This window comes from Mesoplodon bidens (genome assembly GCF_964165515.1).
Source record: "Mesoplodon bidens genome assembly, chromosome: 11".
Lineage (NCBI taxonomy): Eukaryota > Metazoa > Chordata > Mammalia > Artiodactyla > Ziphiidae > Mesoplodon > Mesoplodon bidens.
In genome coordinates this window covers 47,898,975-47,926,169 of record NC_138167.1, presented here as the reverse complement: position 1 = coordinate 47,926,169, position 27,195 = coordinate 47,898,975, and the positions used below count along the sequence as shown (strand labels likewise).

At 39.2% G+C, this 27,195-nt stretch overlaps 1 protein-coding gene across 11 annotated transcripts; it reads right to left on the bottom strand.

Annotated features, from left to right (window-relative positions):
* Nucleotides 1-6,585: 6,585 nt before the first annotated feature.
* Nucleotides 6,586-26,089, bottom strand: KANSL2 (KAT8 regulatory NSL complex subunit 2). 11 transcript variants are annotated; one of them, XM_081249028.1, is made up of 11 exons: nucleotides 26,010-26,089; nucleotides 25,381-25,450; nucleotides 24,906-24,938; nucleotides 24,215-24,393; nucleotides 23,592-23,706; nucleotides 18,843-19,010; nucleotides 18,469-18,631; nucleotides 17,251-17,347; nucleotides 13,046-13,299; nucleotides 7,984-8,103; nucleotides 6,586-7,294 (listed from the first exon to the last, which is right to left on the bottom strand). In XM_081249028.1, exons 2-11 carry the CDS (start codon nucleotides 25,440-25,442, stop codon nucleotides 7,163-7,165), a joined length of 1,323 nt encoding a protein of 440 aa, XP_081105154.1. In that variant the 5' UTR covers nucleotides 25,443-25,450; nucleotides 26,010-26,089; the 3' UTR covers nucleotides 6,586-7,162. The 11 variants fall into 11 exon arrangements, with proteins under 11 accessions (XP_081105154.1, XP_081105149.1, XP_081105153.1 ...); XM_081249023.1 differs by lacking the exon at nucleotides 24,906-24,938 and having other exon boundaries at nucleotides 25,192-25,450; XM_081249027.1 differs by lacking the exon at nucleotides 24,906-24,938 and having other exon boundaries at nucleotides 13,148-13,299; nucleotides 25,192-25,450.
* Between the last annotated feature and the right edge of the window lie 1,106 nt (nucleotides 26,090-27,195).

Genomic DNA, 27,195 nt, shown 5'->3' with positions numbered 1-27,195 from the left:
TGGACAGGGAATTGCCTAGCACCGTTTGTTGAAAACACCATTATCCCCCAATTTCATACTGTTGACTGTTGTCTAAAATCAGTTCACCATAGATGGGTGGGTTTATTTCTGGGATCTCCCTTCAATTTCATTCATCTATATGTATAGCTTTATGCCAGTCTCACAGTGTTTTATTTACTGTTCCTTTGCACTAACATTTGAAAATGGGAAGTGTAAGCCTCCAACTTTGATCTCCTTTTCTAAGATTGTTTTGGCTCCTTGGGGTCACTTTAAATTCCATATGAATGTTAGGATCAGCTTGCGTATTTCTTCCCAAAGGCCTTTGGGAATTTTCAGAGGACTCACACTGAATGTGTAGCTTGCATTATGTACTATTGCCATCTTAACAGTATTAAGTCTTTCCGTCACCATGGGATGGCTTCACATTTATTTAATTTTTATTTTATTTTTTTATCCATGTTTTATGATTTTCAACATCTAAGTATTTTTTTTAATTTATTCTTTTTTATTGAAGTATATTTGCTGTACAGTATTATATGTTACAGGTGTACAATATAGTGACAATTTTTAAAGGTTATGTTCCATTTATAGTTATTATAAAATATTGGCTCTATTCCCCATGTTGTACATCATAACATTACTGAGGACCAGCCCCTCCCTTGACTGGAACCCTGATACATATAAACATGAGGCACATCTGCTCCTTCCTGTTACCTGGCATTAAAGGACTGAGACAGCACTAGGAGGATGACAAATCATAAGAGAACGTGACCTAAATACAGGAGAACTCTGGGAGGGGAAGAGTCAGCAAAGAAAAGTAAAAGGAGGAAAGGGAAGGGAAGGAGGAAGAAGCGGGGCAGGGAGCAGCAAAATGGAAAGAGAAGGGGAAGCAGTAGTATAATGGAAGGGAAAAGAAAAAAGCAACAAATGGGAGAGATGAGATAGGAAAGTAATAGGAGAAAAGGAGAAGAGAAGGATTTGGAAAACCTTTCCCAGATTCCTCCGCTCGGGCCACGTTTATTTTCCTAATGAAAAGAATACAGGTTGGGTTTTTATGAATTGCATTAAAATTTTCAAGTTACTAATATGTATTCTTCTCAATATTGCATTTAAGTCCATGCTTTGAGGTACCCTATATAATATACAGTGAGCACATTAACAATAATTGAAAAAATGCAAAAGAGAACATTTTAAAAGCATATAATGGTTCAAAGGCAAGATAAATATCTCCATGGGCCACAAATACAAGAAAACTATTAATTAAAGCTGTGAGTAGGGCTGAAGCTGAGGGCCTGCTAGATTCCAGGCTTAAGCAGTTAGAGGCAACTATGTGTTCAGCCCCTGCAAGTTAACAGAGACTAAAAGTTCTCCACCTGCAACCAGGACTAGAGCCAAAGTCACTCTGGAAGTGAGGGGCTGGGAACAGGTCCTCTTTTTTATTAAAGAGAAATGAAAAACTTCTGCCTGCCACTGTCTAAGGCCAAAGCTTATATGGAGTACACCTAGGAACTGAGAGTGTGTGTGTGTGCTCTCCCACTAAAAATGAGTCTGAAATTCAACACTGTAAAATACTTGGAAAAAACCTAAGTCTACAAGACCTAGCCAAAAAATCAATATTTGGAAGGTAAATTTACACTAGAGAATATTAAAATATTAAAAGTCTATAAATACTTCAAAATAAACTTTTAAGCTCCTCAAAAAGAGAGTGAATGAAAAATTTACATATAACATAGAGAAAATCATGAAACATGTGCAGAATTAAAACAAGCCCAGATAGATATATAAAAGAACAAATTTGAAAACTGGAAATGAAAAATATATCCACTAAAATGTTTAAAGACCCAACTGGTGGACTAAACTCTAGACTTAACAGAGATGAAGAGAGAATTAGTGAATTGCAAGATAATGTTGAATACCTCACCCAGAACATAACACAGAGAGGCAAAGAGATAAAATATCAAAGAGCAGTACAGAAATGGAGTTTTCATGGAGAAGCTCCAACATTTGCTGATAGGAGTTACAGAAAAAACAGAATGGAGAAACTAAGGGAGAAGAGTAACTTGAACAGATAGTGAGAATTTTCCACAATTGAAAAGAGATATAAATTCTCATTAAAATATATCCAAAATACCATTGAATAAAATATAAATCCACATTTGGACACACAAAAGTGAAACTGTAGAATATCATAGATAAAGAAGAAGACACCTGTAATTATGTCCAGGGCAGCATTTTCTGAGTAACAACAATTGAAAACAATCTAAATATTCATCAACAGAAGAATGAATACAAAACAGGTAGCAATACCATTAAATATTGTAGTTAATGTGAGTGAGAGCAAGTATCAACATGAATAAACCTTAAAACAAATTGAATGAAAATACAAGGTACAGAATAATATGCAAAGTATTATGCCATTTGTTTAAAGTTTAAAACCATACAAAACAATACATATATTGTTGTGGGTATATACATGTATAATAAAGACATGAAAATCTGCATAGAAATAATACACACAAATTCAAAATCCTCTGTAAAAATCGCCTCAATTAGAGACTATTTATTCTCCCAAACTCAGGTATATCTGGATCTAGAAGTAATCAATCTCACTCCTGGCACTTTTTTTTAAATTGAAATATAGATGATTTACAATGTTTTATTAGTTTCTGGTGTACAGCAAAGTGATTCAGTTTTATATATATATATATATATATATATATATATATATATATATATATTCTTTTTCAGATTCTTTTCCATTATAGTTTATTACAAGACATTGAATATACTTCCCTGTGCTATACAGTAGGACCTTGCTGTTTTTCCATTTTATGTATAGTAGTTTGTATCTGCTAATTCCTAATTTATCCCTCCCCCTGCCGCCTTTCCCCTTTGGTAACCATAAGTTTGTTTTCTATGTGAATCTCTTTCTGTTTTGTAATAAGTTCATTTAAATAATTTTTTAGATTCCACATATAAGTAATGTCATATGGTATTTGTCTTTCTGACTTCACTTAGTATGATAATCTCTAGGTCCATTTGTTGCTGCAAATGGCATTATTTCATTCTTTTTTATGGCTAATATTCCACTGTGTATATATATATATACCACATCTTCTTTATCCATTCATCTGTCAATGGACATTTAGGTTGCTTCCATGTCTTGACTATTGTAAATAGTGCTGCTGATGGGGTGCACGTATCTTTGCAAATTAGAGTTTTGTCCAGATGTATGCCCAGGAGTGGGATTGCTGGATCATATGGGAACTGTTTTTAGTTTTTTGAGGAAGCTCCATACTGTTCTCCATAGTGGCTGCACCAATTTGCATTCCCACCAACAGTGTACGAGGGTTCCCTTTTCTCCACACCCTCTCCAGCATTTATAATTGGTAGACTTTTTGATGATGGCCATCCTGACTAGTGTGAGGTGGTACCTCATTGTAGTTCTGATTTGCATTTCTCTGTTAGCGATGTTGAGCATCTTTTCATGTGCTTATTGGCCATCTGGGTATCTTCTTTGGAGTAATGTCTTTTTAGGCATTCTGCCCATTTTTTTATTGGGTTGCTTTTTTGTTTGTTTCGTTTTGTTTGCTATTGAGCTGTGTGAGCTATTTACATATTTTCAAAATTAAGCTCTTGTCGGTCACATTGTTTGCAAATATTTTCTCCCAGTCCGCAGGTTGTCTTTTCATTTTGTTTATAGTTTACTTTGCTGTGCAAAAGCTACTCCTGGATTAAAGAAGGGTAAAACTTCAGGCTGGGAAACCAGTTAGGTTTTCTCTTGAGAGAAAACAAGGGGTCACAGATTCCAGTCCCTGCAGGAGACAGACATGTAACAAAAACGAGTGAAGCAGGCAGGTTCTAAAGACAATAGGGAATGGTGGGAACTGTGAAAAATCAAAAGTACGTAACTTCTCTAAAAAGATAGCCACTATTCAGCTCCAATTAATAGTCTTCATGCAAGAATACTGCCCGGTATTGCTAGATCTTACAAATTTTCAAGAAAATTTCTATGTAATTTTTTTATTTTTAAAATTGTGCAAAACTAAACCCAATCAAATGGCCAAATCTGGTGCAAACGTCACCAGTTTGCAACCTGTGGTTCAAAATAAGGTAATGTCAATAGAGATAAAGGGGACAAACTCAAGGGATATTATGAAGGAAGAATCAACCAGATAGTAGTCAATCAGATGTGGGCTATAGAGGAGAGGAAGAACAAGGGATGACTGCTAGGCTTCCAGTTTAGGCACTGAGTGGATGGTATGCCATTCACTAAGTCATGAGACATAGGTAGAGGAGGTTTAAAGGACATTCAGGTAGCTATCGCTAATCGGCAGCACGAATATAGGGCTGGGGAAGGGAACAGAAGTCATTTTTCAAACTGCAGCCCTCAATTCTCTACTCATCACTCCCATCCCTACATCTTTGACTCAGCTGCACAAGTGACACCTGATCAAAGCAGGAGGGCACTAGAACCAGCAGACTAGATCCGAGGGACTTTGGTTAGATTCACTGTTCAAATGCAGCCATCCACAGGGGCTGAACAGTGAGGCAAGTTGGTATCGCCTGATGATGCCAGGATAGTGACAGTCTTAATGACCTGGGGTTACAACCAGGGTGGCCAATCATTGCAGGTTGTAGGATTTGGGCAGCCGAGCCAGTTGGGGACCCCAAAGTGTTAGGAAAATAAAAGAACAGGGAATCCAGAAAATACTGTCTCCACTTAGAGGAAGCTAGATTCAAAGAAGATTGAAACTATGACCTCTTGCCCATTATACTATCCCTGGTTGCTGGATTCTGAGGGCATCAACCTATCTTTATCCCAGCCACATACCGTTCACAAAGCTTCCCGTGAGAAAGGAAATCTTGCCATTTGCAACAATGGACCTTGGGGGCATTATGACAAGTGAAATAAGTGAGACAGAGAAAACTACATTATCTCACTTAAATGTGGAATCTAAAAAAACACCAAACTCATAGAAACAGAAAGCAGATTTGTGGTTGCCAGAGGTGAAAGGGGATGGAGGGGTGGGGATAGGGCGAATGGGTGAAGGTAGTCAAAAGCTACAAACTTCCGGTTGTAAGATTAATATATTCTGGGGATGTAATGTACAGTTAATTTTTAAAGATAGCTGAAGGGTGAGAGAGCCAGCTCCTTAAAAGGGGACCCTTATCACCTGCAGCATAAGAGCAGACTCAGCTGAGGAGCATGCTGGGGACTAATAAGAGTTGAACTCCAGAGAAACTGGAGTTTACAAAACAATCACACTGGGTGATGTGGATGCTAGTGTTTTTTTTTTGTTGTTTTTTGTTTTTTTTTGCGGTATGCAGGCCTCTCACTGTTGTGGCCTCTCCCGTTGCGGAGCACAGGCTCCGGACGCGCAGGCTCAGCGGCCATGGCTCACGGGCCCAGCCGCTCCGCGGCACGCGGGATCCTCCCAGACCGGGGCACGAACTCGCGTCCCCTGCATCGGCAGGCGGACTCCCAACCACTGTGCCACCAGGGAAGCCCCAGGTTACTTTTTAAAACAGTGGGAAGATGGGACTTCCCTGGTGGTCCAGCGGTTCGGACTCCATGCTTCCACTGCAGGTGGCACAGGTTTGATCCCTGGTCAGGGAACTAAGATCCTGCATGCCACACAGAGTGGCCAAAAATAAACAAATAAATAAAACAAACAACGGGAAGAAAAAAATAAAACAATGGGAAGAGAATATTTTAATCTCTAATCCTGTTGCAGAAGCAGGTATGCTCAAGCTGCTTAAGAAGTAATGTTTGTCTTTGTGGATACAGTGTAAAAAGGTACCAGACAAGAAAGCAGTGGGAATAACAAATTGAAAAAAAGTATACTGCAAGCCCTATTAAAGGTGATCTCAGGATTCACCTGATGGGTCTTCTGAGTCATTTCCTGACCACTCCCTGGAAGTAAATATTTAAACTAAAGCCAAGGTGATGGTGGTGATGGTGTTAACTGTATAACTCTTCTCTGTTCCTCAGTTCAGTTCTTATAATCTTTTGGCCTCTTGTCATATTGCTATAGTAACAGACAACTTCTAGCATAGGTAAATTAACCCTACCTGAACGTGTTTTAACCCTACCCTTAGATTCATCATCAAAATAATCTTGACAGTTTATGTCTGTGATCCAGCATCAGGCCCAATTTCTCTAGAGGTTTTATATATATATATATATATATATATATACACACATTCCTAGCCTTAGAGAATTTTGCGACAATAATCAGGCATAATTGTAAGAAATGGGAGTGGGAGGAGGGGGCACAGAGGGTAAAAAGAAGACATTTGGGAGATATTTGCAGAAATAACATAACTCTGGGTAGGTAGGCTTTAATAAGGAAGTCCCACCCTTTCCATTTACTTCTTACATGGTTTTTAACTTATCCTCCCAACCAAAACCAAAAGCAAATTAAGTTACTGAAAATGTATTTACTTCTTGGGATGGAAGTATATCTTTCCTGTTTTCCCTTTTCCATCAGAGGCAGCTCCCTAAAAACCCCAAATACACACACACACACACACACACACACTCTCTCTCAAACACAAATAAAACATGCATTCAAGTGACTGTTTTACATTTTCATAACATTTTAACATTTAATAGAAACTATGTACGATAATTTTTTATTGTATCTTACATAAGATAACCACTACAGAAATTTACATAGGTTAGAAGCAAGATGGATAGTTAAGGAGGGCCCAGTCCTGTGGGCTATTTTCTCAGAGGCTATAGGTCAGAGTTCACTGAGGGGAGGGGCTTCAGATTACCCAATTAGGTGAGAAGTGAGAAAAGGCTAAAACAGGCTGCTAGACAGAGATAACCAGCCATGGGGTCCATCAACATCCCTAGACTTGGGAAACAGCATTACAAAACTCTCTCTCCCCTTAGGCAGTCCCAAAATACTCTCAATCTCAGCAGCTCTGACGGGAATCGCCTGTCTCTCTTCCTTGCCTAGAGTGGGAAGACATCCACAATTTTTAGACACTATTGGTCCCTTCCCCCAACATTTGGTTTGACTATAGCACTCAGTAACCCAGAAGAAAAACAAGGTAGTCCAGGTTGTCCTTTAGTGAGAGACGGTCAGAAATACTTGTTTAAATGGGAAATACAAATCCTCCAAAGTCAACTGGTTCCCAAAGCAAACTATCAACTGACAGAAGTGGGTTCTGGCTTTCCGTTTGCAGTAGCCACTCCACTCTGAGGCAGAGGTGCAGAGGCTTTCTCAGAATTTCGAGATCCCTGTGGTCTGCACCCATCTCCAGCCATCTGCATCTGGCCCTGTTAAAAGAAAAGTCACTTTGGTTACAAACTCATTCACTGTGGTCTGAAGCATGAATCTGACTTATATAATGCCCATGTATAGTAGCAACAAGAACAAGACAGCAGATATAACTCTGTGCGGTTGCTCTTCCCCATACTTAACTATCCCTGACCCTCGAAGTCAGAAGTCATTACTTGTAGCATTCCTGAGGCCCTCCCAATGGAAAGGAGAGCTGTAGGTTGTTTCTTCCAAATGAAATAGCCATTCTCTGCTGAGGTTCCAGAACAGCCGACAGATCACAGGAAGACAGTCCTCTGGGCCTCTGTTTGAAACCAACAGCTGTAGTATAACTGCAGGTCTTCAGTCAGGGCCATGAGTGTCCCACCCAAAGCTCAAAGAAAGAAGCCAAATCATGCTGCTTGTGCTTAACTCTATGATGAAAACAATTCCAGGGCTGAACTCTCCCTTAAAGCAACAATTTTCCTACATTCCTTGTCTCAACCTTTTCTAGTTAACTAAATAAATTTGTTCTGCTCTCCCAGATATGGGGACCAGGAGCTAGTAAGTGTTCTCTCTAAGGCCCATCTGGAGAACTGCCATCTGGAGCACCTTTACAGCTAGTGATGACAAGCCCAACCCCCAGGAGTACATGCTAGCCATAGCCAGCAGGGAACCCTCTGCCTGGCTGGAGTTATTCTTCACTTGCCAAAATATCCACTGGGCCTTCAGCAATTTCTTTGACAGGATGATCTTCAAGGGTTAGTGAAGGATCAAAAAGCAAGGGTGAAGGAGGGCACTGCATACCGTCACCCACAACATCCAAGTCCTAGAAAAAGAAAGAGAAAAAAAGCCTATCAGCAATATCAAGGGAACCAACAAGCTAAAGTTGGCATTTTTCAGCAAACCTCGAAGAATTCTCCCTTACTTCCCTCACCCCTTGCCTACCTTTAAAACAAGTAACGATTTCCCCAGAGTGTGCAACAAATGGGATAAGATTGAAAAGCACTGAGAATTTTTCCTTGCTGCCAAATATAAAGCACAGACCACTATAGTAGCTTTAAAAAGCATATTTTTTTTAAACAGAAAAATTCAGAGGCAAAGGTAGAATTGGAGCTACCAGGGGCTGGAGACAGAGGGGAAGTGGGAGTTACAGTTTAATGAGTACAGTCTCTGTCTGCACTGACAGAAAAGTCCTGGAAATTGACAGTGGTGATGGTTGCACAATGTTTTGAATGTACTTAATACCACTGAACTGTACATTTTTAAATGGTAAATCTTACATTACAAATATCTTACCACAAAAAGAAATATTTAAAAAAAGCATATACTGGGAACTCCCTGGTAGTCCAGCACTTTCACTGCCAAGGGCACAGGTTCAATCCCTGGTTGGGAAACTAGGATCCACGTGACCAAAAAAAATAAATAAAAAAAGGCATATACTTCTAAGACTAACTGTAGTCGACATCTAAGTTCACCAGTGATGAATCTAATATGGACAATCAGCATACATGCAAATTAAAATGAAATATTGCCCTAATAGATTGAACAATATGAGACCACTTGATTAATATTCTAATGGCCACAAAGCAAGCCAGTGAGCAAAAGAGGAAAGGGGATGGGGGAAGAGAGAAGGAAGATGAAATACTCAAAGTCCTTCCGAATGGCCAGGAAATATTTTAGTTAAGTCCCCATCCCCACAGAGAAAAGTCCCTGATTCTTAAACCTAACATATCCAATTGCTCTTTAAAACACCCACACACAGGGGGACTTCCCTGGTGGTCCACTGGTTAAGACTCCGCGCTCCCAATGCAGGGGACCCGGGTTCAATCCCTGGTCAGGGAACTAGATCCCGTGTGCTCCAAGATCCCACACGCGGTGAGGAAGATCCCAAGTGCCACACTAAGACCCGGCACAGCCAAATAACACCTCTCTCTCTCTCTCTCTCTCTCTCTCTCTCTCTCACACACACACACACACACACATTGTATTCTACAGACTATGTTTCTTCCAACTGAACTGGCCATTCCCACAGAGGGGTTGAAGCCAACAGACCAGAGGAGGACACTGCTCTTGGCTCCTGCGTGAAACCAATAGCTACAGCAAACTACTGGTCTTGATTCAGGGTCTAAAGCACTATAAAGGCTCAGACAATATGTCAGACTGACTTTCATCCCTCTGCTGTCTAAGCATCTATTGCTAAACTCTGCTTCCCAAGAGTGAAAACTACCCAAGGGTTTGTACTCTCCTGTGTCCAAGCTACTTTATAGAGGCTCTATGTTTCCAGTAATTGAGCTTCTTGAGAAAAGCTAAGTTCTGTGCTTTTAAAATAAGACTAAGAGTTTGAAATCCTTTCCCTTTCTTTGTTGTGCTGATCACCAAAAACAAGTTAAGGTAAAGAAAGAATACAATTAAAGGTCGTGCTGGACTTAAAGCTGCTCAACTTAAGCAGAAACATAAGGAAAAAGATACAGTTGGCTACCTAACATCTATTTCAGATGTGTTAGAAACTTCTGTACTATACACAGAAACCACCATGTTCTCACACTGTTAACTAAGACTGTGAACTGTTTTCTCCAATTCTTTTAGTATGCACAATTATTATGCACTTGATCCTTGAACAACGCCGTGGTTAGGGGCACCGATGCCCACAGTCAGAAATCCGTGTATAACTTCAGTCAGCCCTCTCTGTCCATGGTTCTATACCCTCAGATTCAACCAACTGTGGATCATGTAGACTGTAGTAAGAATTTACTGGGAAAAAAAGCTGTGTATAAATGGACCCGCACAGTTCAAGCCCGTGTTATTCAAGGGTCAACTGTACAAATAATTAACTTGAAATTTAAAAGAACCCATTTAAGCAGTGTGGCAAAAGGTTTCCAAGTCTTAAGATAACAGTGGTACAGAAATTTTTCAAAGAAAAACAGATACTGAAAAGGCTTTCCTCACATATTCAGTGTTGTCTTTTATAAGAATTAAAATTGGGAACAGGAACCTAAAATAAAAGAAGAAAGGATCAGCAGAAATGCCTATCCTAAGAGGAATGAATCAGGACACAAAGACAGAATCCATATTTTGTTCTATGTCAAAATCAGAGCTCAAACAACAAACACAAAAAGAGAGCAAGGTCAAAGTAATAGGATTAAGGTATTAAATTCTTATTTGTCAAATATCCTCGGATCAAAGGACAGAAAACAGGCAAGTGTTAATATCCAGAATGAAAGGCTGAACTTTTACCCATATGAATATCTGATACCTGGTCCTCCCACAAGTAAAGTTACCATAAATTATTAATAAGTATAACAGAAATGATATCTAAGAAAGAACATAGGTAAGATTGCTGGGTGGAATTCATATAATTAAGAAATTATTTTTACCCAGCAAAAGACTAGTTAAATATATCCAGAATTTATGGGAGGACAAAAACTCTTTTCTAAAACAGAATTGTTTCAACATTTTCTGGAGAATTTTTACCTCCAAAGATTAAGAATAAAACTACTTTTTAACGACCAATGTGGTTCATCTAAAGTACAATAATACAAACATAATAGATGATCAAGTACAAATAGCTGATTATCATTTTTAAACCTCTAACAAAGGTCCATCTTAAAAACCCATGAGATTCCCAAAAATAAAGTTACTTCTCATACATTCTTTAAAAAATTCACACCATAAAATAAATATTAAAAGATCTGACAATATATCTTTAAATGTTTAAAAATTAAGATTCCTTAAATGTCACTTTTCGGCTATGATCACATCTTATAATCTCTAATATTTTGTGTTAATATTCTCCAAAGAGCAAACAAGAACATAATCTTCAAACATACTGGAACAGTCATATTTTCTTAGCTCTAGATCATCAAAAGTTTAAGAAAACACTACTTAAAACTAACGCAAAAACAGGTGAAAGGGGAAAAGCAAAAAGGTCAAAACAGCAATGGCTCTAGAAATAAACAATCAGATGAAATAAAAGTTAATAACCAAAAAAAAAAGTTAATAACCTAGTACATCTATGTAAAACCCATGTACTAGTTACTACATACGTACATTAATATTTGAAGGGAATTTGGCAATGTAGTGATTATTTTTTAGACCCTATAAATCTGCTTGTTACTAAGTTTAAAAAAAAAAAGGAAAGATAGCACCTCTTTGGGTTTTCTTCACATGTAAAATGAAGGGAAGTGGACAAAAATCTGTATCAATCTAGGGCTATCCATTTACTCTCTTCAACATAATCTCATTGGAAAATTCTGGGAAGCACTGGAGTACATAATCTCTAAGGTTCTCATATTCTATGAATCTGTTTGAAAGAAACTTTTTAAAAAGCAATTATAATCAAGATTATAACAAAAATTATAAGTTTGTTATAAATGAAGTGACAAAAATCAAGTTCACTAATACTACAAACAGTATACAACCAAAAAAGGAGGGGGCGTAGTTAATTGGCATCAGTTTACTCTTTTTGGGGGCCACTCTGCACAGCTTGTGGGATCTTAGTTCCCCGACCAGGGACTGAACCCAGGCCACAGCAGTGAAAGTGCCAGGTCCTAACCACTGGACCACCAGGGAATTCCCTGGAATCAGTTTACTCTTAGTGCCACTTTTTCAGATACTAGCCTGTCCTGATATATCTTCTTTAGTGAGCAACACTCGAGGCCACCCAAATCTTGCTTCTACCCCTAGGCAAACAATCTTGCAACCTATACTGAATTTTCCATTTAGATTTGTCACTTTAAATATGTCATGGTTATATATTAATACAAGACACCTTTATTATGAAATTCAGAAGAATTATCTTCAGAATAAATAATGAAGACCTTTACCCAAAAGGCTAAAGATTAAGCAAAGTGCCAAAAAAGAGATGGAATGTCAACTGATCTCTGAAGTGAATGATATAGTAGGGTAGTGCTAATTAGGGAAACATGCAATCAGAGATGGGTTTACGTGCTGGGACCAATCAAGGAGCAGACTGAAAAAGGCAGAGTAGTGTACACACTTAGAAGGCTATAAAAGTAAATATTTAGGGAGATCACTGTTGTTCTGGTCCATTCACAAAAGAATCTTTAATAACATATCAAAAATGAAAAACAGTATGCAAAGCTAAGTTTAGAGTCATTTTTAGGGGGGACACATTAATCTGAAAATGAGAACTCTTATAGGGCCAAAACACAAATTTACATTGTCGAGTAGATATCAGAATTCATTTGTATTATTAAGATTCAAGCAAATTACTTACCTTGTGGGTGGGCACCAAATTTCCCAGCTACACAAATCCAACCATAATCTTGACTTTCCAATTTCCCTTAGTTTAAAATTTCCCTTATCATTCCCTCAGGAAAAAAAAAAACTTCTGGGGCTTCCCTGGTGGCGCAGTGGTTGAGAGTCCGCCTGTCGATGCAGGGGACACGGGTTCATGCCCCGGACTTGGAATATCCCACATGCCGCGGAGCAGCTGGGCCCGTGAGCCATGGCCGCTGAGCCTTCGCGCCTGGAGCCTGTGCTCCGCAACGGGAGAGGCCACAACAGTTAGAGGCCCGCGTACCGCCAAAAAAAAAAAAAAAAAAAAAAAAAACTTCTGTAAATTTAAACTGTCTCTAAATGAATATGTTAACATACAAATACAACCATACACATATCATTTCAAAAAACTTATCAAAGTTGTTTTCTTTTTTTTTTTTTTTTAAACCACAAAACACTAACCTATTCTCACCATTAATAAATAAGGCCTTGCCTCAAGGGCCAACCAGAGCAGAGCTTCTCTAACTTACATCACTGAACTCCAGAGGTAAACTCTCAGTGGGCTGAAGCTCAGCAGCACTCAAGTACAGATCCATGGGGCCGGCTTCCAGATCGTCTGGCACAGACAGTACCTGCTCGGGCTTATACATCTGAGGAGGCAACTGGAAATGCAGTGGGCAGCAGGGATCCTCAGAGAGGCTTACAGGAACTGGTTTGTTGCAGGGTACCTCTTCAGACCCCTGGCAGCATTTGAAGAGAACCTGATTCGTGTCCTGACAAATATCTGTAGAAAAACGGTCAAGGGAAATAAAATGGATCTATTGGAGGCACAAAAAAGGAGGTGTCTGCCATGTAAAATTCAAGGTCTGGACAACACATGATATTTGGTTACATTTGATACAGAACCAAATGCAGGTAGCAATTTTTAAAGTTACTTCTCAAATTGTCATTTACTAGCATAATTCTAGCTCTACCAGTAATGTAAAACTAGTCCCCAACCTCCATTTAAAGCAGAGACACTAATCTTGTTCTCCCTATGAGGGTCAAATGCAAAACATTTCAAAACATAGTGCTAATAAGCAAACAGCAGTAACAATCCTAGAAATCTGTACCTATACAAAAGAAACATGTCATGGTAAATGCAAATAGCTTGCAGAAGCCCCTACCAACCCCTTCCAAGAGTCAGGAGATACAATGTTGTTTCTGCTGTTAAGCAGATGGGCAAAAACTTCCTCAAAACTTTTTGAACCTTGTTTCCAAAATGTTTACATGATACATTTGTTTAAAGCAGCAGGGTGTTGGGGAAAATAGAAGCTCCAATAATAGTAACTAGGGATCCTATCCTGACAGAAAATAAAATTAAATTTCCACACACACACCCTTTTTCAGGGGGGTGGTATCACTGGAGTCCTGTTATGATCCCAAAAAGAAAGGGAAGAAGAGCACTTCCCTGGTGGTGCAGTGGTTAAGAATCCGCCTGCCAATGCAGGGGACACGGGTTCGAGCCCTGGCCCGGGAAGATCCCACATGCCGCAGAGCAACTAAGCCCATGCACCACAACTACTGAGCCTGCGCTCTAGAGCTCACGTGCCACAACTGCTGAGCCCGTGTGCCACAACTACTGAAGCCCGCGTGCCTAGAGCCCATGCTTCACAACGAGAGAAGCCACCGCACCGCAACGAAGAGTAGCCCCCACTCGCCGCAACCAGAGAAAGCCCGCACACAGCAACAAAGACCCAATGCAGCCAAAAGATAAAAATTAAAAAAAAATTTTTAATTTAAAAAAGAAAGGGAAGAAGAAAACAACTGCTTATGGCGCATGGAAAGAAGTACTCCAGGAACGCTCCAAGAGCCCTAACAACTTCTCTTAATGGTAGAAGCAGAAAAGGGCTATATTTCCAAGTTGGCAAAGAAGTTCTGTGGGATGAATCAACATTGAAATCATGATTAGATAACAAAATTCTGATTCAAGTCACTCTATAAAATACATTTTACTCAAGTTTTATCATTTCCTGAAATCTTAACTACATGGTTATTTTCCCTAGATTAATAGACAACTATTATTTCAAACTTGGGCCTATTTTTTAAACCAGAAAGCAAAATTTTCTGTAAACTGTACCCAGGATTATAGAAGTATGGGTAATTTTTATCCCCCAAATTTTAAGGTAGCTTTTTGAAGTTAAAAAATCTAATGTACATTATAAATTTTAAACCAAATAAAACCTCTTGAAGAAAAGCCATTTTTTTTCAGTACATTCCTTAGAACTTGATAAACTCTAAAGCAGAGTTTCATAGCATTGCCACCACTGGCATTACGGCTATCTGTGCACTGTAGAATGTTTATTAGCAGCATTCCTGGCCTCTGGCCACTAGATGTCAGTAGCACACCCATCAGAGTTAAGACAAAACAAAAATGTCTCCGCACATTGCCAAACGGTACCAAGTGGCCCCGGTTGAGAACCACTACTCTAAAGAACAGTATATAGCTCAAAGTAAACAAATAATTATTCAATAAAAATCAGCGCTCAAATGAATAAACATGAATCTGATAGGAACAATCAGATTTGCAATCTCTATGTGCTTAAGAAGCTCAATCTTATTTAAATTATTAAAATTTTCAATGTGAATCCATTAAATTGTTTCAACTGGAAACTTTTTCATGTAATTCGAAGGATTTTCACAAGTCTCTTATTTATTTAATATCACCGTATCCTTGAAAAGCCCTCCCCCATCCTCCTCCACCCCCTTTCCTTTCAGATAGGGACAACAGACAAAGAAGGGAATGGTTGACCTACAACTAGAGTCTGGGTCCTTCACTTTCAGTCCAGTGGTGTCTCCATTAGACCAGAGTAAAGAGTTAACAGGTCACCAATGGCAGTCGCATCTTTCTCTGGGATAAGGACTTAAGGAAGGGTAAGTGACTTAGGCAACTACAGAGTGGAAAGGAAAAGAGCAAAAAGAGAAAAATAATACTTCCCTTCTCTTTTTCAACTTTGCTTTTTAAAATATTAATATTCTAATGAACTATCTTGAGTATAGTGCTGTAAGTCTAAAATACTCCTTAATATCCATAAACTGGGTTTTTTGCCTTATAAAGTAATTCAACGTCACTGAAGAAAACCTGAAAAGTACAAAGCAGAGGGAAAAAGGGCATTCATAACCCCACCATCCAAAAATAGTCACATTTCTGTTACATTCCCTCCTAGTATTAGTTCCATGTAATTAAAACACACTCTACCGAATTCCATATTCTATTTTTGTCACTATCAAACATTTTCCTGTCATTCATAAATTTTGTTAAATATGTTTAATTCCTGAACATATTCCATACTATGCTGTGTCACAATTTTCCTCTCTATTCCCTATCTCTGAAAATTTTAAGGCTCTCTCCAGTTGGAGGAATTCTGTGTAACAATATTCGTCTGTATTTGATTATCGTCTTAAAATAAATTCTCAGAGGTGACGTTATCATATCAAAGAATATGAATATCGTCAAACTGCTTTCTAAAAGCCTGTGCCACTTTACAGTCCCACTGGCAGAGTTCAGAAGGGCCCATTTCACCATTCCCTCACAAACTTTTGGAACTTACTCATTATACATAGATAAGTGTCAAAGTTATAGATTAGGGAATTCCCTGTCAGTTCAATGGTTAGGACTCAGGGCTCTCACTGCCAGGGCCCAAGTTTAACCCCTGGTCCAGAAACTAAGATCGCACAAGCCGTGTGGCACAGCCAAAAAAAAAAAAAAAAGTATGGATTAAAAAAACTTCCTTGTTTTATTTCTTATTTCACTTATTTGTAGTAAAGGTAAATACTTTTCAACTATCAGCCACTTCTACTTTTAATCTGCCCATAGATAGCCTTTGCCCAATTATGTTTTGAGCATTTATCTTTAGTTTTTAATTACTCTGCACAAGAATTTTATGTATTAAGGACAGTAATCCTTTACCAGACATTTGTTACAATAATTAATAAATTGGTAAAATATTTAATAAGCAGAATAGAGAAACAATCAGTTTTCCTTTCAAAAGAGCAAGAAAGTCTTCCTTCCCTTCCTATTAAAGAAAATACATTTTACTTTCCAAATATTTGTATATCTTGCCAGGCAAATGAAATCCAGCAAGATTTATGCCTTTCATATGATGAAGATCACCATATTTAAATAGTGCATTTACTGTGAAAGTAACTTTCTCAATCAATGTCCATAGATGCACTTTCACAATTCAATATACAGCTCAAAAAATTTTTACAGCCCAGTAGTAAATGTAAGTTTCCTGTTTGAATGAAGTCTAAAATACACAAGTCAGGGCCCTGACCATAAAAGGATAATATTCAAAGAAAGATCACATTTCAGAATCATCCGACTGTTTTTGGATCCTCAGCAATTTTTTTGTAGTAATTAACAGTATTATAATTCTAATGAATGAGTTAAATCAGGGATCTCTAAATTTTGGAATTCCAATATTAATCAACTACAAGTATTAGCCCATATCTATCACCAATGACTGATATGTTTCTTTCTAATGAATTGACCATTACATTTCCAAAGTTCTGAAATGGCCAACAGACCATAGAAAGAGACTTCTTTAGGCTCCTGCTTGAAACCAACAGCTTCAGCAAACTGCTGGCCTTGATTCAGGGCCAAAGGAAAACAAAGACCTTCAATTAACTAAACTATCACAGATCCCCACTAGCCTTCAGTCTAGCTAGCAAACTGAACAGAGCAAAAAGATACGGGTAAGGCAGTGTCTGGTCATTGGAAGAGACTGATTGGAACAACGAACATCATCCACAAAGGCCAAGCACCTCTGACTGGAACGAGTGGTATGGGCCTAAAATAGAGAAAACAAGTCAAAATAAATTATCTATGAAAACACTTACTCATATAAGAAAAGTGTATCCTTAAAGCCTAGAAACTTGAACATTTAACAAATTTATTCACCAATACTATGCAAAAGGAAAAAAAAAATTAAACCTCATGTCCAAATAATGAGTCAACCATAATTCGAAATACAATTCCTCCATATTACAAGTGTGTGATACACAGCCTAATGGTTTTCAAACTATTTTGTCTTTTAGCAGAACCCTTTTTAAATCGTGATCTTACATCGAGCCTCAAAAAATAAAAAAGATAAAAATGGAATTACTCTTTTTTCTTAATTTACTAATTTTATTTTATTTTTGGCTGCGTTTGGTCTTTGTTGCTGGCTTTCTCTAGTTGCATCGAGTGTGGGCTACTCTTTGTTGCAGTGCGCGGGCTTCTCATTGCGGTGGCTCCTCTTGTTGTGGAGTACGGGCTCTAGGCTCGCGGGCTTCAGTAGTTGTGGCACACGGGCTCAGGAGTAGTGGCTCAAGGGCTCTAGAGTGCAGGCTCAGTAGTTGAGGCACACGGGCTTAGTTGCTCCACAGCATGTGGGATCTTCCGGGACCAGGGTTCGAACCTGTGTCCCCTGCATTGGCAGGCGGATTCTCAACCACTGTGCAACCACGGAAGCCCAAAAATGGACTTACTCTTACTGACGCAGAGACCAGGGGCTTGAGGAACAAATTTAAGAATAATCACTTAACTCTGCTTGTCAACCTTACTTCCTGACCTTCACTGCTCCTATTATTCTACCTATCTTTCTGCCTTCTAAAACAAGAGTCCCAATCTATTAGGCATTCTATGCCTGTTTCTGAACTGAAGAATTTCTGAACCAAATAACTTAGAAATCTATGGCAACCCTTCAATATGCAGATGAAAATAGAGTTCAGTTATCAGTGCAGGCACAGAATTGATCAGAAGGGAACTAAAACCCATGTCTCTGCACTTCCAGATAAGTGCTCTTTTCAATATACCCCACGTCCAGTAAGTTAGATTTCAGAACCAAGACTGTACAACGGTGTTTTGACAATTACCCTAACTCTGTAAATAAAACAAATGTAACACCTTAGAGGTATATACAAAAATCACCTGTTGGGCGGCACCATCTGTGGCCAGCATTCTGCGCTCCTTCAGCTGCCTATGTAGTAAGGCTTCCACTCCATAGCGCTGACGATACCGCCGAAGACATTTTAGACGCTTTAAGTTCTCTCGTTCTTTGGCAAGAAGTCCCTCTGGGCCAGTCAGGAGACTACTACCTAGAACGTCACAACAGTCAAGATGTTATCTGCTAAGCAACCAATCAAGGGTGCGTCCCCAAACTAACAAGAAGAAAACAGGGAAATCTGCCCATACAACAGTTTCAAAAGCAAATCCTTCTCCAGTCCAGGTAACAAGACAGAAGTCTAACTACTACCAAATTCACATGTTGAACCCACAACAGCTTATTGGAACTGGCATAAAACTTGCCTAGAGCTTCATGTTCCACTTTGCGATTGTGTAAGTAACGTCGCTTCTTCTCTTTGAGTAGATGCTGAAGTCGTTTAAACTGGTCAATGTACAAAGACTGCAAACGAATAAGCTTCTCACGCATAATCAGGGCCACTTCTTCCGCTGTGTAGACACCAGCATGCCTAAAATAAAAGAGACAATACAAAAAGAATAAGAAAGCACAACAATAAAACCCAAGCTTAGAAGGAAAAAGGAGCAAAGGTGAGACTTAGATTTGCTATTCAACAATCAGTCAGTGCTGAGACAATCACCTTATTAAATAAACAGGAATGATTTCACACAGCATTTTACCATTCAAGTTGTTACTCAAAAACAAAACAAAAGAAAATTCCCAAGAATGGAAACTAATGTATGATATCACAATATGGGAAAGGGGAAATGTTTCATTATTTTCCCCAGTAATTTGCGTTATGTTTAAATAGGAGTAAAGATATAGAATACTCAAAATTTTTATTAATCTACATTCTTGTTCCATTTAATAATTTAATACAGAAAAATCACTTACAGTCAGGATAGCTTAAAAGTGTTTAATTTAGTAGCATGTATCTCAATACATTTTATTTAAAGCACAAAAGATAACAATTATGACTTCTAATTTAAAAATATACTCGTAGGGAAATACACTGGCGGTCCAGTGGTTAGGACTCCGTGCTCTCACTGCTGAGGGCCCGGGTTCAACCCCTGGTCCAGGAACTAAGATCCCACAAGCCACACGGCCAAAAATAAGTAAATTAATTAAAATTAAATAGAAATAAAAAATAAATAAAAATACACTTGTATTTTGGAGTTTACACAGGCCCTCAAAACACTGGTCACAATGGCTAGTCAATGTCCTCAGCTCATTTTGACAATATTCTCAAAATATATACCCTGGAGTAACCCTTTGCCAAAGATCTAGATCCACATCAACTTTATTAAGTTTTGCCACCAACTATGAATCAACAGAACTTAAAAAAAAAACTTATTCTAGTGATTAATGAGGTCGCATAAGCAAATCAGTTAAATGTCAGTTTAATTAAAGACTGGTTCCTGCCTCTGATTTAACTCAAAGTTTAAGGGATTAGCTGCAAATTTAAAAGATTTTTGGTTCCATTTGTCTTATGTGATCATTATATAAACAGAAAGAACAAGCTAGATATAAACCCTGACTTGCTATTTTCATATTTTGACTGAGTAAAAATTATTTGTTATTTAAAAGGTAATACACACAAATTACATACTAATTTTAAATCCAAAAATATGTGCTCTTTAAAATTTAACTCTTAGGGCTTCCCTGGTGGCGCAGTGGTTGAGGATCTGCCTGCCAATGCAGGGGACACGGGTTCGAGCCCTGGTCTGGGAAGATCCCACATGCTGCAGAGCGACTGGGCCCGTGAGCCACAACTACTGAGCCTGCGCATCTGGAGCCTGTGCTCCGCAACAGGAGAGGCCGCGACAGTGAGAGGCCCGCGCACCACGATGAAGAGTGGCCCCCGCTCGCCGCAACTAGAGAAAGCCCTCACACAGAAACGAAGACCCAACACAGCCAAAAATAAATTAATTAATTAATTTTAAAAAAAAATTTAACTCTTAAATCACTGAAATACACAGAATTAAATTATTAACTTTAGGACCGAAAGCAAGTAATCTCTGCCAAAAACTTTTCCTAAATATAAATAGGAGACAAAACTACCTGTGTATAAGAGAACTACAACTACAAAGTACTCTGAAATAAAAATAAGTGAAAAGAAATTAAGAACCAAAACATGAAAAAAAAACCCAGCAAATTACAGAAATGACAAAATCTAAGACTATCAAAAAATGTGAAAAGGTTTTAAAAATATCTAATGTCTAAAAAAGGTGACTAGGTTATTCATATTCAGGAAAATGGGGCATGTCTGCATTAATATGTCTGTACCCCCTAAAATACTGAGGCCTTAATCTAATACCAAGTTTGTTAAAATGAAATTAATTTCATTGTACCCTGTCAGAAGAGAATGTAACCAATGATCTGGGGACTATAATTTATAAATGGGAAGCCACTACAATTAGAATTTACTACAAATCATTTGGGGCAGGGGTGGGAGAGGATGAGCACCCTAACTACTATGAACGCCTAGTTCATGTGACAAATGGATCATTTGTTTAAAGATGGATGTCCCAGACATTCACAGCTAGTTATTAAAGTGATGTACTAATTCTTCTTGCTCTGATATACACAAATATAAATCTAGGATTTATTATTAGAATTCAACTTCAAAAAAGAGAGTCACCTTATATTCCATTAAATAGTGTCTCTTCTTAAAAGTGCATTCTCTCAAATTTCTTCATTTTGATAACTATGATGAAGACTCAATAACCTGAAATGACCTTTACCAAAACAAGTTCTGGATGCGTGTAGAGGTCATATGATAAAACGTACTTTTTCAATAGGGAAAGATTTAACAATTACTCTTAAGCTAAAACGTCACCAGTGTTGGATGTTGCTGGAAACAAGCTTTTAAAGATTACTTTTTACAAAGCAATTAAGTAAATGATTATTTTGAGAGAAATCACATCTATGTACCTACAATGGGGAAAAATATGCCAATAATAATTCTAGTTAGGATAAAATCTCTAAAGACATCATCATAAACAATTCAAAAAGAACCCTTTCTGAAACAAGCAAGTGAAGATATATGCTATAAACTGTTAATGATTCAAAAATGATGACAAAAACATTGGCACTGGGACTTCCCTGATGGCACCGTGGTTAAGAATCCACCTGCCAATGCAGGGGACACGAGTTCGATCCCTGGTCTGGGAAGATCCCACATGCCACGGAGCAACTAAGCCCATGCGCTACAACTACTGAGCCTGCGCTCTAGAGCCTGCCAGCCACAACTACTGAAACCCGTGTGCCTAGAGCCCGGGCTCCGCAACAAGAGAAGCCACCGCAATGAGAAGCCCACAAACCACAACGAAAGTAATCCCCACTTGACGCAACTAGAGAAAGCCCGCATGCAGTAACAAAGACCCAACGCAGCCAAAAATAAATAAATAAATAAAAATTAGCGCCAAAGATGAAAATTCTTAATCAAAAGAATTTCATTAAATACTTAAATATAAGATAATATGTAACCATATTAATGAATTAAATATTGTAAGCAGACAATTAACAACTCTATTTACATCTCTAAAAATGCATATACGTATAGTACTATTTACTCCCGCTGGTGGGGATCTCCAGGTATGGAGGACCAACTATGGGACTTGAGCATCCTTGCATTTTGGTACCCGGGTCAGATCCTGGAACCAATCCCCCTCAAATTATGAGGGACAACTGGATTTTAGTTGGTCAAAAATTTTTTTAAATAGTATCACTGGGAGAATTAAGGAAAGCCTTATATTTAGTTACCTAATAGTTGAGCACATCTGGGGCTTTATTTTCCCCTTTGAATGTTCCTTTTAAAGGAAACTAACATCAAGTACCTAGTCCTTTTAACATTTATACTTCTCATAAAATTAACTGGTATTTCGGTTTATATAGCAATCTCTTGTTAAGTCTCTTGTTAAGATTAGAATGAATGTGTCCGCTAGAGACTGATCCACTCTAGATTACTACTGACAAAATCCAGTTTCTGGACCTTCAAAACTGAGCATTTACCATACCAAAAGACAGTGACTCTGTGACCCTACAGTGTGTACACCTCCTCAAAGAAGCAAGTTCGGCATTTCTAGAAGCACAGTGGAGGAAGGGGGAAGAAAAAAACAACGTATATATATTGCTTGCTATAAGGCTTCTACTGTAAAAGAATCCTGCTAGAAACAAACATTCCTTCTCAAACTACTTAGATGGACTCTCCAAACAAGTACTTCCTGAATAGCTTACTACATCGAGATTACTTAAATAGATGAAATTATTCTACTCAGAAAGTGTAATCGTAAATGACCTCTTATAAACTTCAGAATCCAAGGAATGAAGAAAATGCTATTCTAAGAATTTGTCAAACACAGTCAAGTCTAGAAATTCATTACCCCTCCCACTATTCAGAGTTCTTCCACCTGAACTGTCAGTGAGAAGTGTCATGAGATGGAGATCAGAGAGAAAACAAAAACTAAACCCAAACCATGAGACATAGAAACATGAGACTTTTGAGTGGCAATATGTCTACAACTCCAAAGCGAACATGGGATAAGTAAAGAGCTTAGTAAGATATAATTAGGTTGATTACTCACTTCTGGGTTTCTAAATCAGTTTCTCCTTCTTAGGCACGAAACCAAAGGAAGCTCCTGAACACCTTTTAATTTTTCTTAAACAAATAAATTAATTAGACAGAACTTTGCAAAAGGAAGTAGTTATTAAAATATAATCACTTTATTATTCCTGAGGTTTAAGCCAAGAACCAATTCACATCAATTTTCTCTTCTCTAACTGATCTCCACCCACCTCCCACTCCAATGTCCAAGAAATCTATTTTCTCCCCTACACTTTCTCATGTGTAGAATGTGATGTCCCAAAATTTTCCCAAATTACAAGACTTCTAAAAAAAGAATCAAATCCTACCCTGAAGCAAGATGGTGATGAACAATGACACTTTAATATGCAGAAGCTATTTATTACTGCTCACAAATAGCTATCTTCAACCCTCCTAGGTTATTAATCTACTAAACAGCATGCAGTACTACATTCCACATACTAACTACTAAAATATTTAAAAGCCCTATGTGGAGTTACAACTTACTTTAGGGGATCTTCTTGATCACTGTCTATGCTATCAGCTTCACTGTCAGGGTCACCTCTCCATGTCTGATCCACAGTAATGGGTTCCTGCTCCCCATCACTCCAGCTGTCTTCATCTGAGGCAAGGAAGGGAGAGCAGCCATTAAGACTTCCCACCTCTGTAACTCCACCACACAAAACTAGATTACTTAACACATCAACCCAAATCTTAAAATTAAAAAAGCTTAGTACAGAGGCACTGACAAACAAAAATGGCTTAAGAAAATACATCCCAAGTATGAATACTTATAACACAAATGAGTTAACCATGCCCTCAAAGGGACAGAAAGGCCAACTCAAAATTATTGTTTCCAGAAATTACCTTACCTAGCAAAGATGGTAAGTATAAAAACAGCATTGAAGGAAAGAGTCAAACTCAGGATAGTAAACCTAAGCACCCACTACTTAAAACCAAAAAGAATGGTGAACAACATGGCAATCCTGAATTCTCACCAAATTGCCTACGAATTAACAATAATATTGTACTATCAAGTGCCACCTATGTTCAAGGCACTGTGCTAAACCAAATTAAGTTCTTTGTTAACTTTTTTCCTCCTCTTTCATTCTGGGAGAGAAGACCCTTACCCAGAATTCGGCTGGCTTCACTGCGGCTACTTTCTGGAGTCTGAGAACCCAGCTCTGTCTTGGCATATGAGCTCAGTTGGCATAAGAGTGTTTCACCCACAGGCCCTGTACTGGTCTTCTTCATTTGAGCATGAAGTGCAAGGGCATTCCTACGGGCATGTTCAGCACAGAAGGACACCCTAAGGAGACAAAATATTAACATTTTATACTCTGGTTCTCTCTTAAAAGAGTTCAACTATTTTCACAGACACTGATCTTTAGATCATTTTCAGGAAATTAAAATGACTATTATCTTCATTTATAAATTAAAAATGCCAGCAAAGCTAAATAATTTAACTGGCCCAAGGTCAACTCATTTGGTATTACTAATGGGAAATACAGATAGCATAACCTAGTCGTGCTCCATCCATCCAACAAAACATTCCATCTCTAAAAATGCTGACATCATTTCACAACAAATCAAAGAGATTCACTTTCATCTTTCAAAATTGGTTCTGGAAGACAACATTTTACTTCAGTATCAATCCACTGTAGGTAATAAGATGTAGGACACAATTTTAAAACCAAATGATATATGCACAATTATCTAGCCAAGTTATGTTTCTGCATAGGTATTTTTGTTTAAATGATGAAAGCTATGAAGCTTTTCCCAGAAAAATACATATATATTAATACGATTTTGCATTATTACCTAAGGTTCAAGGACAGCCAAGAGTCGTGGAACCTAGGGTTAAAAATAATCCTTATTTTACAGATAAGGGAAAAGATCCAAAGAGATAACAAAGTGACCCAACTGGGAGTTGTCTCCTTCCAGTTTTCACCATTTTTTAAAATTTTCGAAGGATATACCCCATAACCTCAATTTTACAAGCACGTGACATAAAAAACTAGGCAGCTATTTCCAACCCACATCATGCCACATCCTCCTCTCACTTAAAAACTTAAAGTACAAACGACAGATATCTATACATATATACCCATCTTTCTTCTCAGGCTTTGGGGCAGCACTGGGACATCTTTTTCCATTCTTCGTAGATATATAACTACACTGCTTGAAAGGGGCATTCTTGTCTTCAAGTATATGCTTAATGCAAAACTCCTGCCCCTCCAGACGAGGTTGCGAGCATGGGCGATGAGTAAACGAACAAGATAGGGGCTCCTGAGACCTGGGCACTGGGGTGATCCTCCCCCGACTGGTCGGCAAGACGTGGATCCGAATCCTGTTCATACCAAAACCTGCAGGGTCACACAAAAGATCAAAAAGCCCTTACCCTTCCCGAAAATTCCTGCTCCACGATATCTGGGCAGGCTGCGCGTGGCTTCTAAAAGACAAGCGGAGGTCACGCTACTTAACTCCCCTCCGCCCAGGTCCCCCCAGGCGTTAGTGAATTTGCCTCACCTCAACTTCCCAGTCCAAGCCCGCCCCCCACCCCGACCACCTCCAGGCTGAAAGCATCTCAAGGGCTCGCACAGCCACGGCACGAGGGCGAAGCGCCAGCGCCGGCCCCACGCGGCGCGGCAAACACGCAGGGCCACCCGCCACCCCCGCCTCCGCGCACGCCGCCTTTGTCCCGGCCCGCCTCAGAGCTCACGGCTGGGCCCTGCCCATCCTCGGCGGCCCGTGCAAGCGCCATTTTGTCCTAAAGCTCCGGGCACCGGAGAATCTGGGTTCTGGGAGCCTAGAGGAGACTGACCCTGACGCTGACTTGAGGCAGAGTAGCAGCTCGGAACGGACAGACGGGGCAAGGAGCAGCTTAACCGCAAAGGCGAAGAGCAAGGGCCACCGCCATCTTACCTTTGCAGCCGCGCCGTGCTGCTTACGGTCTGGCAGCGCCAGTCGCTTCTAACCATTCCTCTCCGGGCTCCCAACCGCTGATTGGCTACTGCGCCTACAACTCTGTGTCACCATTGGCTACCTATCAAGCCTGGGAGGGCGGGGCGCTGAGAAAAGGCGCGGCTGGGTGGCTAGAAGAGCTGTCTGTCAGTAACTCAGCTCCAGAGAGAGTGAGGCGGAGGGAGCGCGGGCTGTGGAACGCGCTCACTGAAAGCGGATGACTTTCCGTCTCCCATCATCGCTGGTGTTCCGGCCGCATTTGGCCTGTCTGTGGTCCTAGGCCGCGGCTACCTCACCACCCCTAAACAGTAGGTACAAAATCGACATATAGAGGCCAAAGGATCACTGTACATTTGACTCTCAGTGTTTACAGGAAAAGGCTTTAGTTTTGTGAACAGTTCACTGATGGAAACATTTTTTGAGTGTTTACTAAGTCTGGGAAATTACATATATAAACATTTAATTTTCAGAACAATCCTAAGAGGAAGAAGCTATAATCTCCATTTTACAGCTAATGGAGGAACAGAATGAGCCCATATCTAGTAATTAGGGGAAGATGGCGAATTTGAACCCAGCCCTCATTCTTTATCCCTTTTATTCCCTCTCATATAGCGAAGAGCATTGATTGAGAATTAGGAAATATGAGTTCTCGTTGAGGCCTTGATTCTCTAAAATTCTCTACAATTCCATGCTAAATAATGCAGGTATATAGAAATGGCAGACACAATCCCAATTTTATCATCCTCTAAGCATCTTTAGTTAAAAGCATCTCTCCCTTCTTTCATCTTCACCACGCCTCTGGTAGACATGAACCAACATTTTCTCCCCATAACCCTTCTGGATCTTTTTTGCATCCCATCCTTCCCAAGCTCTCACCTGCTGTCAGTTTCATTTAAGTAAGCTATTTCTCCATTACCAATGAGCAGGTGAGCGTGGTTCAGCGGTGAGCGTAGAGAATCTACAAAGCTGGAGAACAGCAGTTTAGGCATAAGAAGTGATTAAAACCGAAATGGGTAAAGGAGAGCTTATACCTGCCGTTTCCCAGAGATTAGCGCAGTCCTAGAAGGCCCTTTCATGAGATTCATTCATTTATTGAGCACCTAAATGCCAGGCACTGGGGATACAGGGAGAACAAGAACAATAAACC

What these genes read in the sequence shown, in the direction of transcription:
- KANSL2 (XM_081249023.1), bottom strand. Translation starts at nt 25,442, where the DNA reads ATGAACAGGATTCGGATCCACGTCTTGCCGACCAGTCGGGGGAGGATC. An exon ending in AAGCCTGAGAAGAAAGATGG is followed by an intron (nt 24,394 to 25,191) that starts GTATATATGTAT and finishes TTGTCTCCTTAG; the next exon opens with GGTGTCCTTCTGTGCTGAAC. An exon ending in TGAAGCCAGCCGAATTCTGG is followed by an intron (nt 23,707 to 24,214) that starts GTAAGGGTCTTC and finishes TCCTTGCCTCAG; the next exon opens with ATGAAGACAGCTGGAGTGAT.